This window comes from Anopheles arabiensis, chromosome 2 (genome assembly GCF_016920715.1).
Source record: "Anopheles arabiensis isolate DONGOLA chromosome 2, AaraD3, whole genome shotgun sequence".
NCBI classification, from domain to species: domain Eukaryota; kingdom Metazoa; phylum Arthropoda; class Insecta; order Diptera; family Culicidae; genus Anopheles; species Anopheles arabiensis.
Window position 1 is genome coordinate 101,849,866 of NC_053517.1, and position 13,291 is coordinate 101,863,156.

General features: G+C 47.5%; 5 protein-coding genes across 13 annotated transcripts in view; 2 read left to right on the top strand and 3 right to left on the bottom strand.

Annotated features, from left to right (window-relative positions):
• Positions 1-5,636, top strand: part of LOC120896787 (potassium voltage-gated channel protein Shab) — a 101,189-nt gene extending 95,553 nt beyond the window's left edge. For all 9 annotated transcript variants that reach the window (XM_040301219.1, XM_040301218.1, XM_040301223.1 and 6 more), the window contains one exon: positions 24-5,636. Coding sequence is in view for 1 of the 9 variants with exons in the window: in XM_040301223.1 (XP_040157157.1) it covers positions 24-40 (17 nt within the window). In the remaining 8 variants the exon portion in view is untranslated. The remainder of the gene's footprint in view (positions 1-23) is intronic.
• Positions 5,637-6,732: 1,096 nt separating this feature from the next.
• LOC120893655 (phosphatidylinositol N-acetylglucosaminyltransferase subunit C) lies at positions 6,733-7,725 on the bottom strand. Its single transcript, XM_040295669.1, has one exon. The coding sequence runs from the start codon at positions 7,672-7,674 to the stop codon at positions 6,835-6,837; it is 840 nt and encodes a 279-aa protein (XP_040151603.1). The 5' UTR covers positions 7,675-7,725; the 3' UTR covers positions 6,733-6,834.
• A 510-nt stretch (positions 7,726-8,235) lies between these two features.
• On the top strand, positions 8,236-10,485 carry LOC120897210 (DNA-directed RNA polymerase III subunit RPC5). Its single transcript, XM_040301885.1, has 4 exons — positions 8,236-8,551; positions 8,631-8,759; positions 8,845-9,556; positions 9,639-10,485. Exons 1-4 carry the CDS (start codon positions 8,519-8,521, stop codon positions 10,181-10,183), a joined length of 1,419 nt encoding a protein of 472 aa, XP_040157819.1. The 5' UTR covers positions 8,236-8,518; the 3' UTR covers positions 10,184-10,485.
• Positions 10,391-11,470, bottom strand: LOC120897214 (nucleoside-triphosphatase THEP1). The gene is made up of 3 exons (XM_040301891.1): positions 11,360-11,470; positions 11,123-11,183; positions 10,391-11,058 (listed from the first exon to the last, which is right to left on the bottom strand). Exons 2-3 carry the CDS (start codon positions 11,151-11,153, stop codon positions 10,523-10,525), a joined length of 567 nt encoding a protein of 188 aa, XP_040157825.1. The 5' UTR covers positions 11,154-11,183; positions 11,360-11,470; the 3' UTR covers positions 10,391-10,522.
• A 54-nt stretch (positions 11,471-11,524) lies between these two features.
• On the bottom strand, positions 11,525-13,161 carry LOC120897212 (histone chaperone asf1). Its single transcript, XM_040301890.1, has 2 exons — positions 13,056-13,161; positions 11,525-12,982 (listed from the first exon to the last, which is right to left on the bottom strand). The coding sequence occupies exon 2, from the start codon at positions 12,733-12,735 to the stop codon at positions 11,965-11,967; it is 771 nt and encodes a 256-aa protein (XP_040157824.1). The 5' UTR covers positions 12,736-12,982; positions 13,056-13,161; the 3' UTR covers positions 11,525-11,964.
• Positions 13,162-13,291: the final 130 nt, after the last annotated feature.

Here is a 13,291-nt window from a genome sequence, read left to right on the forward strand (position 1 = left end):
TTTTTTTGTTTCTTCATTTGCAGGAAAAGCCGTCTTCTGATGCACTTAGCAGACTTAACGACTAACGACTCGTTATCGTATCGTGTGAGCAATCTCTGGAGGATGAATCGATATCTATGAACATCTGAGCTGAGCGGAGTCTGGGAGAGAGGATCCAGCAACTCCTCTGCCAACTCCAAGTGACTCCAAGAGCACATCGTATCAGATTAGGAAAGCGAAACTCAACCTCTCCAAGATGGCAGAAACCACGCCAAAAACGAACCAAAACAGTGCTCTAGTGCGCAAAGCGCTCAAGAGTGGTGTGAACAACGCGTTAAAGGATGACTTGCCGAGAGTTCAGAAGACGCCGGCTGCCTCGATCGTTGCCTCGGCAAACCACAAATGAAACAACAGCAACAACAACAAAAACACAGAAAAGCAAATACTGCCCTCCATCCGCGTTTTCTAGTAGTGTTTGGCGTATCTCTAAAGTAGTCTAAACAAAGCATAGTGCCCGTAGTGTAGCGCGTTGCTCGTAACGCGTGTGGCATAACGCGGCATGCAGATGATGGAGCTGCTGGAAAGGAAAGGCAACCTTTCCAGCCACGCTGTTTGGAGCCGCCGGGGACAAAACAAAACTTGTAGCTTGTAACTTCTGTACGTGTAGTAGTGTTACATTTTAGCTGTGGATCAGTAGCGCAATCTTAGTAGCGTAACACCTGTGACAAAACACTGGAGCTGTACGAAAAACCAAAGATTAAGATGGGGGAAAAAAACCTTACTGCTTGTACATAGTACACAATTACACCATTACATCACATTCACTTGCATCGTAGGGCAGAAACCAATACAAAAAAGAAGCTGCAAAACTCATTACGAAACAGTATATAGCGGATAACAGCATAACAAAAAGAAGAGAGAGAGAGAAAACGAGATAGAAAGAGAGAAACGTAACGTTACCTACACTGTAACCAATGCACTGAATGTTTAAAAGGTTCTCTTTTTACTGATTTAAAACAACAAAACACTCAAACCAGCTTTTAATAGCACTAGAAATAATACGGTGTGGATTGAATCGAACTGCTGGGTACGGAGGGTCATACGTTACACGCCCGTGTTGTGTACAGCGTAAAAGGCGGCTTTCTTTTATGCCTGCAATACCAAAACAAAACAAAAATTCCAACATGCAGAGCATTGAAGATGACGCTAAGCAGCCGAGTTCCGTGTGACCTTTGCAACTACTGCTCTGAGATAGCAGAGGTCAGAGGTCACAACTGCTTCCCGCCGCAAAGCCATGCGCAATATACACAAACACACACACACACAGATGGTAACTCACTCTGAGTGGACTCATTCGCACTCACCACCGCCAGTACCGCCGCATGAAACTCTACAATTACAGGATACTGTGAACTTGATACAATCTACAACACAAAGCAACCAAATACCAAAAATCACGAGTGATCGACCGGTTCCATCCAGAGCGTTTCCTACTTCTCGCTCCTTGCCCCGGAGCGCTTGTGCATCTTTTGCGGGGCGGGAGAGAATATTTTCTAGCCCCGTGTTGGCCTGTGTGCCCAATCGTTCCGTTTTTGAGGTTCCGTTTTTTTTATATACCAAAGAAGAAGGGAAAGAAGTTAAGCTCTCACAGTCATTGAGCATATATAAAGTTTTGAGTTCCAAAGCAAGGAGCAAAGCGTTTTTTTTTTAATTCTTCTGAGTGGCAACCGCTCAGCTTTATTGCTCCGGGGGTTTTTTTGTAACCTTTTCCAAGCAAAATCCGGCGCTATATTCTGGGAGGCGCACGCGTTCCTAACGTACGAGTGAACTACAAACAATCGAATTCTCGGCACTGACGACAATTTAGGCTAACACACCACCTCTTCAACCATCGTATACTACTATTATTACTACTACTGCTGCAACTACTACTACTACTAATAATAATAATACTACTACTAAACCCCCTCAAGGCGAACAATATTTTCGATTACATAGACAATCAAGTGACTTCTTGTTTGACGGGAAAACTGAAGCCTAATCCTTATCCGCCAGGCCAGGCCGCAAATAACTGTAAAATACTGTCACACTCTCTCTCTCTCTCTCTCTCTCGGGTTCTAAGGAACACACTTTCCCAACTTCGATTTGTTGTACATGCGTACAAGCCATACTCAGCCGCATCGCTATCCTTCCCCTGGTCGGGTTCGAATCCCTGATGCGGCTGTGTTTTTCTATGTAACTCTAACACAATCCAAACCAGAATACACACTTGCGGCTACCACAATGTCTACAGGAAACGTCGATAAATAATTCTCTACCCAATATAGCTTACCGTACCGAAAGCAATACAATCTTGTCACTAACTATACATCCATATTTTCATAGCATTCACCGAAAAGGAAGAAGAAAGAAACAAAAAAACTTAAGGCACAATGTAAGCACAAACACATCCGTCAGCACGACGAAATTAACATAACGAAAAGTCCGAGGTATTCGTACTTACCTTACCCTACCCTTTCCTTCCTCTATGTGTCCGATAATGAAGATGCTGGTGCTTGGGGGGGGGGGGCGAAGGCAAAACCATTGCTGCTGCATTAGGGTGTGCCACGCTAGTAGTAGTGTACTGTGCTTTTTGCCTAAAAATACAACGCATCGTTAGGATTTCGCGTTTGTGCGCGATTTGAGCCGGCGGAACCGGCCGCGTAAACAGGCCAGCAATGCGTCGCTATTTTACATACATTAATGTACTTAACACCGTAAACGCTGTGCTGTGCTGTGTGCGTTTTGCAACAGCCAACGCCAAAGCTAAACCTAAATCAAACACCTACATCGGGAATACTAATATGATAAACAAACAAACAAACAAACGAAGAGAGAAGATATTCGTAACAGACAATTATAGAGATAAAAAGAGAGATAGAGAGAGAGAGAGACAGAACGCGCAAAGGAACCGTGAAGGAGAAAGAGAGAGAGAGAAAGAGAGAGAGAGAGAGAAAGAGAGAAAGAGAGAGAGAGAGAGAGAGAAGAGGAGTATACATTTGTGCTAATAACAGTTGCATCCAAAACACGTTCTAACTAACGCTCCAAAACGATAACACAACACGTGCTGCATTGCTGCTTGCCTACATTAGCATTATAACAGTCCATTAAAGAATACAAGCAAAACAAGCAAATTGCATAAACTTAAGCTGAGCAAAATCACATCGAAAGTGGATAGATGAAGCAAAAGTAAGAAGAAAAAAAACTACAATCACACATACACATACATACACATTTTTGCAAACAAAGGAATGTTGCATACCGAAAGAAGGCTAAGCAATGGGCAAAGGCTACCAGAAAGCACAAGGAAAGAATACAAGGAAGGGTAGCGTGAAGGGGTAGTGTAGGACTGCTTCTCGTGTGCGTTTGTTAGTGCATGGTACGACCAATAGATGGCGCTAAGCGTTGCGTTGATCGATTGAAACCCCCCCTGTCCGCTACTAATCCGAGCACTCAAACATCGAATACATCGATTACCATGACACCCCTGGTACGGATTAGCGCCATCTATACGATAAAACGGAGGTACTGACACACTAGCCGAGCGGTGGAAACAGTCTTCGGAGCACGTGTTCGAGGCAGGGAATAGACGGCATGGTGGAAAGCTTAGTCTCAAGTTGCATAGCTGGCACTCTATACACTATCGAGCCGCAAAAAGCAAAAACAAAATAACACAGAAAAATACACAAAACGTAATTATTATAAATAAGGGAATGGCTTATATCTGTGATTTAAATAAAACAACACAAAAAGAACAACTACATACTCACATACACACATACATACAAAGAAGTAAACCTTTAAAGTTTAAACAAGACGCTGGATGAAACTATGATGAAACGAAAGGAAAGGATGGATTATATATAAAGCAAACAAGTAACATAATATAAGCAACGGTGCACATAGTATGCCGAACGAAAAGGAAACGAAATGAATGGAAAAAAAACGTGAGCGAGAAAGAGGAGAAAGGAATTGTGTATGAGTATGCGTGTGTGTGTGTGTGAGAGAGAGAGAGAGAGAGAGAGAGAGAGAGAGAGAGAGTGTACAATAACTCGAGGAATATAAAATACAAACTAGCAAATGATATTTAACAAGTGAGGAATTAAGCGAGCAAAAGAGAGCAAGAGATAGCAAGAAGAGAGAAAGAAAGAGAAAGAAAGAAAGAAGGAAAGATAAAGAGAGAGAGAGAGAATGAAGATAGATTGAGCGAGAATGTGTGAGAGATGTTACAAAACAAAAAAGAAAATAAGTTTAAGAGGATAAGTAAAGTGGACGTAATACGTTAACATTGAATTATTGAAGAAAACAAAAAACATTGAAACGTGCTTTTTAAATATTTTCTATATGAAGACATTACATTATATAGATATATATACATATATACAATTACCGAAACGACAAAGGAGGAAACCGGCGAGAAGAAGAGGGAAAAAAAGGAAATCACAATACACTCACAAAACAAAACGCAAAAGAAACCATAATATGATATAAAGGAACCACATTCGTAGCACAAATACACAGCAATCGCATAATGGTTGGATCGGAAGGAAACAAGAAAGTAAAACAAAGAAACAAAACCAAAAGGAAACAAACACAAACAGCATAAAACAAGACGCGAAAGTAGTCAGCGACAATGCGGTGAAACAAAAACAAATCAAAACACACACAACAAACGGACGACAGCCGGAAGACAAGAGCAAACGTAGTAGGCGCAAACGTTGCCGTTGCGTTAGCGTTGCAGAATGCAAACAAACAAAACAAGCAGAAACAACCGGAAGACGACGCAGTGTTAGCGAAATAGATAAATAATAAAAATGTTACATTAAATTATACTCTTATACATACGTATAGATATATATACATAGAGAACGTTAATCTGTAAGAAAAACAAACCCGTGTACAATGCTAAGTCTCTATTCGTTACGACTAGAATGTTAGGATCATGCACATCCAGTACGATCATCCCCGCGGATCGAAGCGCGAAACAGCAGTACGGCGGCCATTACCATTACCTACACTCTCGCGTTTCTAAAGCAAAAAGGCTCAGTTTCTGTAATGTTACTCCTGTCACGAAAACACTCACACACACACAGCTAGGCAAATCTAGGTACAGTAACGACCACTTCTCCCTACTATCGTACAATGTCGTTTCCTTCTCTGCCTCACCAGTTTATCCAGCTAGAATCATGCGCCGAACGCTGCTAGTAACTTTCAACACGGAACACGAAAAGAATAGTGGTGCTGTGTGGTGGTGTACTGTGCATCATTAACTTTAGTTTACCTGTTTCAGTTATCTTCGCGCTTTCTCCGCACCAACCAAGCGCGCCACAATACGGTGAAGAAGTAATTTTTCTAGTCCTGTCTCTAGTCAATTTTAAGGTGACAGTTAAAGCACGTGATGTTATGTATGTAAACTTGTAAATCTTTGTTTCGTTGTTTTGTTTTTGGGTTTAGGTTAAGCTAAAACGAGAGAAAGAGAGCGAGGCATGGGAAAAGGCGTTACTTAGTTGTACGGTTTCGGTTTTAGTTTTTCGGCATATAAAACTATACGCATATGAGATTTGGGATCTACATTTGAGACCATAATAAAAAATTATTATTTACTGTAAAATAAAAAAGCTTGTTGGGCTCGTTTCTTTCTGATGCTGCGGTAAAAGAGAAAATCATCTCTTTACATATGATGTTCACAGCATTCCACATACAACACAAAACACGTGGTAGGGGGGGATGTCACGTATACGGTAAGTGCTGTTCAATACAACAAATTATACGCAGTTTCATTCACAAAATTCAGGTTCACATGTGCGGAAAGAAGGGAAATTGGACAAATACCATGATTAAAGGTAAGAACATTGAGTTGCAATACAATTTAAAATATAAATCCTGGATGTTTATGCAGGTCACATGTCCCAAGCGGTCTTACGGTCCCGTGGTACAGTCGTCAACTCGAACGACACAATAACATGTCCGTCATGGGTTCATCCCAAGTGCCACAAATCCACTAAACGACCACTAAACTGCTTCTAAACGACTCAAGTTCTCTACCTAAACGGAATATAGAAAGACTTCGTTTAGCAGACGGCAAACGACTCAAGCATTCTAAAAATAGCGAAAAAGCTGGTGGCGCTCTCTGTTGGTGGGATACCCCAACCAGTTGAGCTTCATCGCTTGGAGGAGAGCTTTCTCATTTCCTCTGGACTGTTGTATGGTTTCGCATTGAAGTTATGCATCGCTAGAACTAGAACGGCGATACGATTGTTTAAGATGCCGTCTCAACGGACCCTAATCAAACGTCCTTTCGAATTGAAACCGTCAAGCCAGTCATGGTGCAATCTGGTCACCCGATGTAAACAAACATCATCTTTCCACTTCCCACTTCCTCGGCGTTCCGTTTCGCGTTAGTTGCTATTGATGGTGCGTGTTTTAGCATGGACAAATTCGTACCCGACGCTCGATACTTGCACGAAGTGCTGCTTTTACTATTTAACATGAAGAAAAGCGTCGCTGAAGCGCATCGAGAAATAGTAGAGGCGTACGGTGAGCGAGCCATAGATGAAGCCACTTGCCGGCAAAGCTTTGAACAGTTCGAGCGGGGCAGCTTTGCGTTCAAAAATGAGCAACGGCCGGAAGAGGATACCTCTGCGGGGAAAGCTTAATAAAAGCGTGAATGATGCAAGTCACCAAAACAGCAACGAATAAAGTGAAATGAATTGATTCAGTATGTATTTTAAACTGTAATTGATTTATTATTAACCTACACAAATGCATTGACTAGCACTAGCGTTACACGAAGCTTACTGTTACAGGATCTACCGGCTAGGATGTGCACTCTTCTGCAACAATCGCCTCGTCCCACGGACCGTTGATGTTGTTTTTGTACTTTTGCAGCCGAACGAACAGCCACGGACAGAACAGGTTAACGAACGCCAGCGTGCTAATGTAGGTGTACAGCACGATGTGCGAGATGGTGTACAGAAAGAAGCAGCAAACGGCTATGGACGCAACTAGCAGCTGCACGCTGTACAGCTTGCGCACCAGAAACGGTCCCAGCGCAAAGAACACGGCCGCCACCTCGAGCAGCACGAACGCGTGCAGCGACGAGGACAGCCGGGAAGCGAGACAGATCGAGCCGAAGATGGCCGCGTTTAGCGAGATCGCTTTCGACACGAGGGCGGCCGATACACCGTAATCGAAGAAAATGAGATGCAACACCAGCACGAAAAAGGTCATCGAAAAGATCGTGTCCGTGCTGATGCTGTTGGTGAGCGTGTGCAGCAGCGGCGAGAAGATGAAGCCAAACACGAGCACCGCGAACGCGGTTTTCGAATCTTCCACAAACTTGGCCAACTGTATATCGCGCCCGGCGTAGATGAAGTAGCCCACGGTCGTGCCGATGGCCGACTGGCAGAAGATCTGCTTCGCTCCAATCCGTTCCATGTACAGGTGGTGGAACACAATCAGGAATGCCGTTACGACGCAGATCTGCTGGCTGAGCCGGGTGGCTCCGAGGAACGCTTCAGCAGGGACGTATGTTTTCAAGTTCCGGTTCGTCTGCATATCCTTCAGGAAGGACGGATCGGTATAGTTGTCCTCGTAGTCGGCATTTTCGTACAGATTTTTCTTCCACGGTTTTCGGCTAGTGGTTGGAGCTTCCATCCGGGAGCGATTTGTTTACGTGCAAATGGTTTGTTTACCTTTTTTTGACAACAGCCCAGCGCAGATTAGATGAGTTTCGGAGGATGAAAAATTAATAAAATTTGAAGCTATTTTTACAATCATAATCAGATATCCAATCCTACCTCGAAATGCACTCATTTTAAAAGGCTAATTCCTAAAATAAACCACATAAAAGATTGTGCAATCAGTTATCAATTCAAACTGAAAGCTATCTAATTTGGAGAACTGAATACATGGCCGTAGACGCCGCCACCTGGACAATTCTCCCAAGATCACTACAATACGCTCTACCAACCGTGGCCAAGATGTCAGGACCAAGGATAATATATTTAGAAGGTTGATTTTTATCGATTTTGCTAGGCGACATTGTGGGGGACATCTGTCAATCTCTGCATACAAATTTCATTACCCCGCACCAGCCCTCCCCGATTTTTATACCGGAGCCCCCGGAAGAGAAATGTCAAGTCGAGAAATGTCATTTTGCTCTGAACAACTTAACCTTGTCATTTATAACACCTTGGTCAGGACAAAGCAGACTGTCAGAACAAAACGTCAACGTGTTGTTACCGGAGGTGGAATGCAAACGCTCTGAGGCAACATTTCTTTACAGCCGATCACCATCAATCGTCGGACCCCGAAAGCGACTATTTACCCTTTCCCGATCGTAGTAAAATAGAGCGATTATCGAGTGCACCATGGACAGGTAGCGTACTGCACAGGTTCGGTTCGATTGTGGAAACACCACCAGCGATCGGTGCAGCCCATCGGTGCAGTCCGTTCCTCCTCGTGGTGTTAGATAGCGAAGAGTGTGGCACAGTACAGAATGGACGATGAGGACGATCCCGTCGTGGAGGAGGTGAGAGCGTTTGGCGCCTGTTTGTGACGACGTTCGAGCCTTTACGATTTGCTTTTCTTCTTCCGTTCGCCAATCACAGATTCCCGTGCACCTGTCCAAAGCGCTAGCGGAAAATCTGTACGTACTGCAGTATCCGGTGAAGTCCGCCACAGCCACGTTCGACGATGGCCGGGTGGTGAATTGTTGCGTCAAGCCGATAAATCAACAGGTACGGATGGGGTTCCTTTTTTTTTTTGTTGCACCAAAATAGATGGACACTGATGGAATGCTTTTCCCCCGTTTCCCCCACCCAGATCAAGGTAGACTATGCGCTCGACACAGCGTCCCGGCACTACGACGCCTTCAAGGGCGAACAGTTTGCGCTGGCGGCGGACGGGAAGCAGCGCGACAAAACGCAAAAGCTCACGTTCCGCAGCGGCACGATGGACAAGCAGTCGTTCCTGAGCGCGAAACCGATCGAGGACGTCGGCCGGTATCTGGTGTGCGTGATGCAGGACGGCGAGATGCACGCGACCCCGCTCAAGGGCATCGTCGCGATGCGGCAGATGTTTTCCTACTTCGACAAGCAGGACACGCGCACCAAGGCCGAACAGAAGGCGGAGCGGGACGCGGACGGTGCGGCGGACGACGAGGAGCTGACGCAGGTGACGGTAAAGTTTGCGGAAAACGAGCGGATGCGCAAGGCGCGGGAAAAGTCCTTCAACTATCTGTCCGAGATGGAGGCGGAGGAGCCGTGGTGCGAAACGTTCTGGCACGAGAAAACCTCCTCCACGGCGGAGCTGGAAAAGCAGAAGCTGTTCAGCGGCACCGGTGCGGGCGGAAGCGGCCGGCTCGCGTCGGACAATGCGGCACTGAACGTGCGACCGGCGGAGTACATGGAGCTGCTGATTAGCAAGGAGAAGACGGACCGTAACATCGACTCCCTGCTGCCCAGCAAGGTGGTGTGCATGCACAAACTCAGCCATCTGCCGCTAGAGGATCAGCTGAAGGTGCTCCTCACGGATGGTAAGCAATGCACGCGCTTTTTTTTGTTTCATTCAAAACCCCATTTCTAACATTCAACCATTCTCCCCTCCCCCATTACCAGCGAAAGTGATCACCTCCCAGCAAATATTCGACCTGCTGCCAAACCGAACGCTGCCGCCGGAGAAGGTGCGCCGGGTGCTGATGAAGGTCGGCTGGCTGATCCGGGGCAACTGGGTCGCGCAGGCCGAGTACGTCTACCCGGACGGCAGCGTGTCCGGCACGAACGGCGTCACCGCGGAGCAGATGCGCAACGCGCGCGACTACATTCTCTACCGCTTTACGAAATGTGATAGGCTCGAGCGCTCCCAGCTGGTCACGATCACGCAGCTGCCGGTCGAGGAGATACGGGAGATACTGTGCTCGATCGCGAAGCTCAACCCGGCCGACCGTACCTGGAGCATGCTGCTGCCCTCGAACGAGGCGTCGCTGTGCGTGGAGGAGCAGGAAATCTGCGAGCGGCAGGCCGCCTACTGGAAGGCGCGCACCGAGTTCTTCAACGAGATGGAGCGCAAAAGCAACATCGCCGGCAGCAGCAGCGGCGGCGGCGGCACTGGCGGTGGTCCCACATCGAAACGGGTACGGAAGCGTTCGACCCGTGACAGTTAGCCTACCACGGCAGCAGATATTTTGTATAGAACGCCTAGAATTGCTTTAACAATAAGTAAGAAGTGAGTGCGCGCATAGCGGCCAATGCGATTTCGGTTTCTCTGCTCGTTTTCTTGCGTGTGACATGTTGGAGTTGTGTTTTAGTTCGTTTTTTTTTCTGTGGAAGAACGTCACACACACACACACAGGACAGGCAGGGTTTGATGATTATGTTGCTATACCCCCATCCTTTTATTTATACGAAAAATTACACCACGCGCGGAAATAGTGGACAACAAAAATACAGAAATCCCGAACTGAAACGCTGAAGGCCTTTTTTCGTCCCTTCTTTCTCGATGCTCATTTCGAACCAACCATACGGAAGACAGCATCCCGCACTTCACCGTACATTTCCTCACGGTTCGTAGGTTTCACGTGGAAAATCTGACACCCGTTGATGCGTTTCAGCCGCTCGATCAGCTCAATGCCGGCGGATTTTAGGGGTACAGTGGCCACAAACCGTTGCCGGCCGCTGCCGACCTCCTTCACGATCGCGTTCATCCGCTCGACAAACGCACGTGACTTGAGCTCCATCCGACCGATCTCGTCCAGCAGCAGCACCGCTTTGGTCTGCCGTTCATCCAGCGCCGGCAGGGCAAGCCGTTCGAACTGCTCAATGCACACGGAATACCGGCCAACGGTGGCCGGGTTCTTGGTGCCGGTAGAAGCAATCCTTGCCAGCGGTGCTCTTTGCCCACCGAAAGTGACCACATCGAACCCGGTACGATCGCCGGTGGGTGGATCGCGCACCTCCTCCGTGTAGAAGCCGGCGATCGGAACGTTACGCTTCGCCAGCTCGTCGCTCACTTTGCGCATTATGGTCGTTTTGCCAACACCTGGGGGAAGGGGAATGGTAAGCGTCGGATGGCGTTGCTAGGGAAACGAAGGGTGAACACGTACCCGGCATACCGGTCACTAGGATGAGCGTCATCGCCGGAGTGATGCTGGGAGAAGAAACGATCTGTAGAAAAGGTGGGAAAAACGAGCGAAGAAGAGTTTCCGTGACTAAACTGACATTTTAGCAGGGGAAAATAAAGTGTTCGAGAAATGGGAAAATAAAAATAAAGACACTTTTCGGACTGATGATGACACACTGCCGGTAGCTCACTTTACGATTTTACAAAAGAAAGTTCTTACTTTTATTACTAAGCGATCCACGTTTCCTCGTACAGTGTTCTTCTATCTACTTTCTGTTTGTTGCTTTTCTTTAAGAGTTTGTTTACTTATTTACATAATTTAGTTGTTTTTTCTCTCCACCGTTTCCACTCTCGCTTCCCACTCCCACTGCTCAACGCGATGAACTCCGAACGGGATAATTTTTGGTGCTGAACTGGGGGAACGTTGATTGATCTCCGAACAAAACGCTTCTGCGCTCGTACGAGCAAGACTTGAGTCCAAAGAAAAAGAAAGACACACAAATGAGCTGAATCGAAATCGAAGCAATCGCTGAAAATTTCAGGCGCGGCACACACGCAAACCTCACACAAACATACGGCAGGAGGCCGCTCGCGAGACAAGAAAGTCGGCGCAAACGGCACGCCATCAGTTGACAAAAGTAGGCCGCTCCGCTCTCTTTCTCTCACTCTCTTTCTGTGTTGCTTTGAATAACTCTATACATAATAACTCTATATTCTAGCCCTAAAGCAGATGATACCGCCACGACGACGACGACAAGGTCTGTTTGAGAAGGTGGGAACAAGGGCATCGTCCATTTGCAACCCAAACGCGAGCGCTGCCATCGCTCAGCATTCCATCGCCAGCGAGTTGGAGTTTTCGTTGAATTCCGGCATTTCCGTCGCGGGCATCGCGATACTGTTGTCGTCATCGTGCACCGCCCCCAGCATGCCGGGCGGATGATGCAGATGATGCGGATGGTGCGGGTGCTGCTGCTGTGAGCCACTGTCCGATCCGCCGTCCACCATCTGCTGATCGTCGCCGCCACCGTTCGTGTGGCCACTGTCTCCCATCTCGTCCGGCTGCACCTCCTCCTCTCCATCCATCAGCAGCCCGTTGGATGAGCCACCGGGCACCCCCCCGTTTGCCGGCGCATCGTCCCAGTTGATCTTGAAGCGGGTGACGCGCGGCTTAGACGCCAGTATGTTGCGCGTCATCTTGTGGAACAGCGGCTTCAGCGGTGGGTTTTCGCGCAGCTCCGGATCAGCGTACTCGTTGTTGATGAAGTAGCCGACGCGCACAAACTCCTGCCCGCGGTAGGAGCAGGTCAGCAGCACCACCGTCACGCCGACCGCGTCCTGCTCCGGGATGCGGCTCACGTTCGGCGGATCCGCCTGGAAGACGAAGATGTGGCGGCCCTCTGGCACCGGGCCGACGTAGATCGTGTCCAGCACCTGGTCGAACGCTTCCGATTCGGCCGACCCGACGTAGATCATCTTCCACTCCAGGTCCTCCTTCAGCTCCTCGATGCACTCGAACGTCAGCTCGAACTGGAACGGGTTCAGGAAGCTGCTGGGATTGTCCAGCACCACCACGTTCGTGATGTGCACCTTTGCCATCGTACCGTCACTTCCAACGATCACACGACAGGAAACGCAAAGCACCCGGGACCCGGGAACTGCCGCTGGGAGCTGCCGGACCTGTGTTCTAGAATTATCCACACACACACACACACACACACACTACACGCGCAGTACGCCGTGAAGGGACACGGACACACAACAATGCCCGTCGTGGTGGTGCACTGCGGTGCGATTTCACTTGTGCTGCACAGCTTCCGCCGGGTCCGCCGATCGAGTCACCAAACTGTTTGCCCGTGATTAATGTAACGTTAGCACCGGGAAGATAACGCGGGATGTGATAAAAGTGGGATTTTTACCTTGCCGTAAAATACACGCGCGACTGCGACAAAGAAAAGTGCAAAACATCAACATACGCGCTCAGCGCTTTTCCCGCTCTGCTTACTTCATTCGGCTTTCTATCTAAAAGCAAGGTGGTTGGAGGAGACGGGTGCGCTTGATCTAAATCCTTTTTGACAGCTCTCCCACGTCAGATGGGGCATTTCGCTTTCTATTCAGCACTAAATAGTTGAAAAATTAGAACAAAATTAAAATA

Excerpts from the sequence above, each read along its gene's own strand:
- LOC120893655 (XM_040295669.1), bottom strand. The coding sequence starts at position 7,674 with ATGGAAGCTCCAACCACTAGCCGAAAACCGTGGAAGAAAAATCTGTAC.
- LOC120897210 (XM_040301885.1), top strand. The coding sequence starts at position 8,519 with ATGGACGATGAGGACGATCCCGTCGTGGAGGAG. Across the intron at positions 8,552-8,630 it reads ACGATCCCGTCGTGGAGGAG|ATTCCCGTGCACCTGTCCAA; the intron begins GTGAGAGCGTTT and ends CGCCAATCACAG. Across the intron at positions 9,557-9,638 it reads GAAGGTGCTCCTCACGGATG|CGAAAGTGATCACCTCCCAG; the intron begins GTAAGCAATGCA and ends CCCCATTACCAG.
- LOC120897214 (XM_040301891.1), bottom strand. The coding sequence starts at position 11,153 with ATGACGCTCATCCTAGTGACCGGTATGCCGG. Across the intron at positions 11,059-11,122 it reads CCTAGTGACCGGTATGCCGG|GTGTTGGCAAAACGACCATA; the intron begins GTACGTGTTCAC and ends CCCTTCCCCCAG.
- LOC120897212 (XM_040301890.1), bottom strand. The coding sequence starts at position 12,735 with ATGGCAAAGGTGCACATCACGAACGTGGTGGTGCTGGACAATCCCAGC.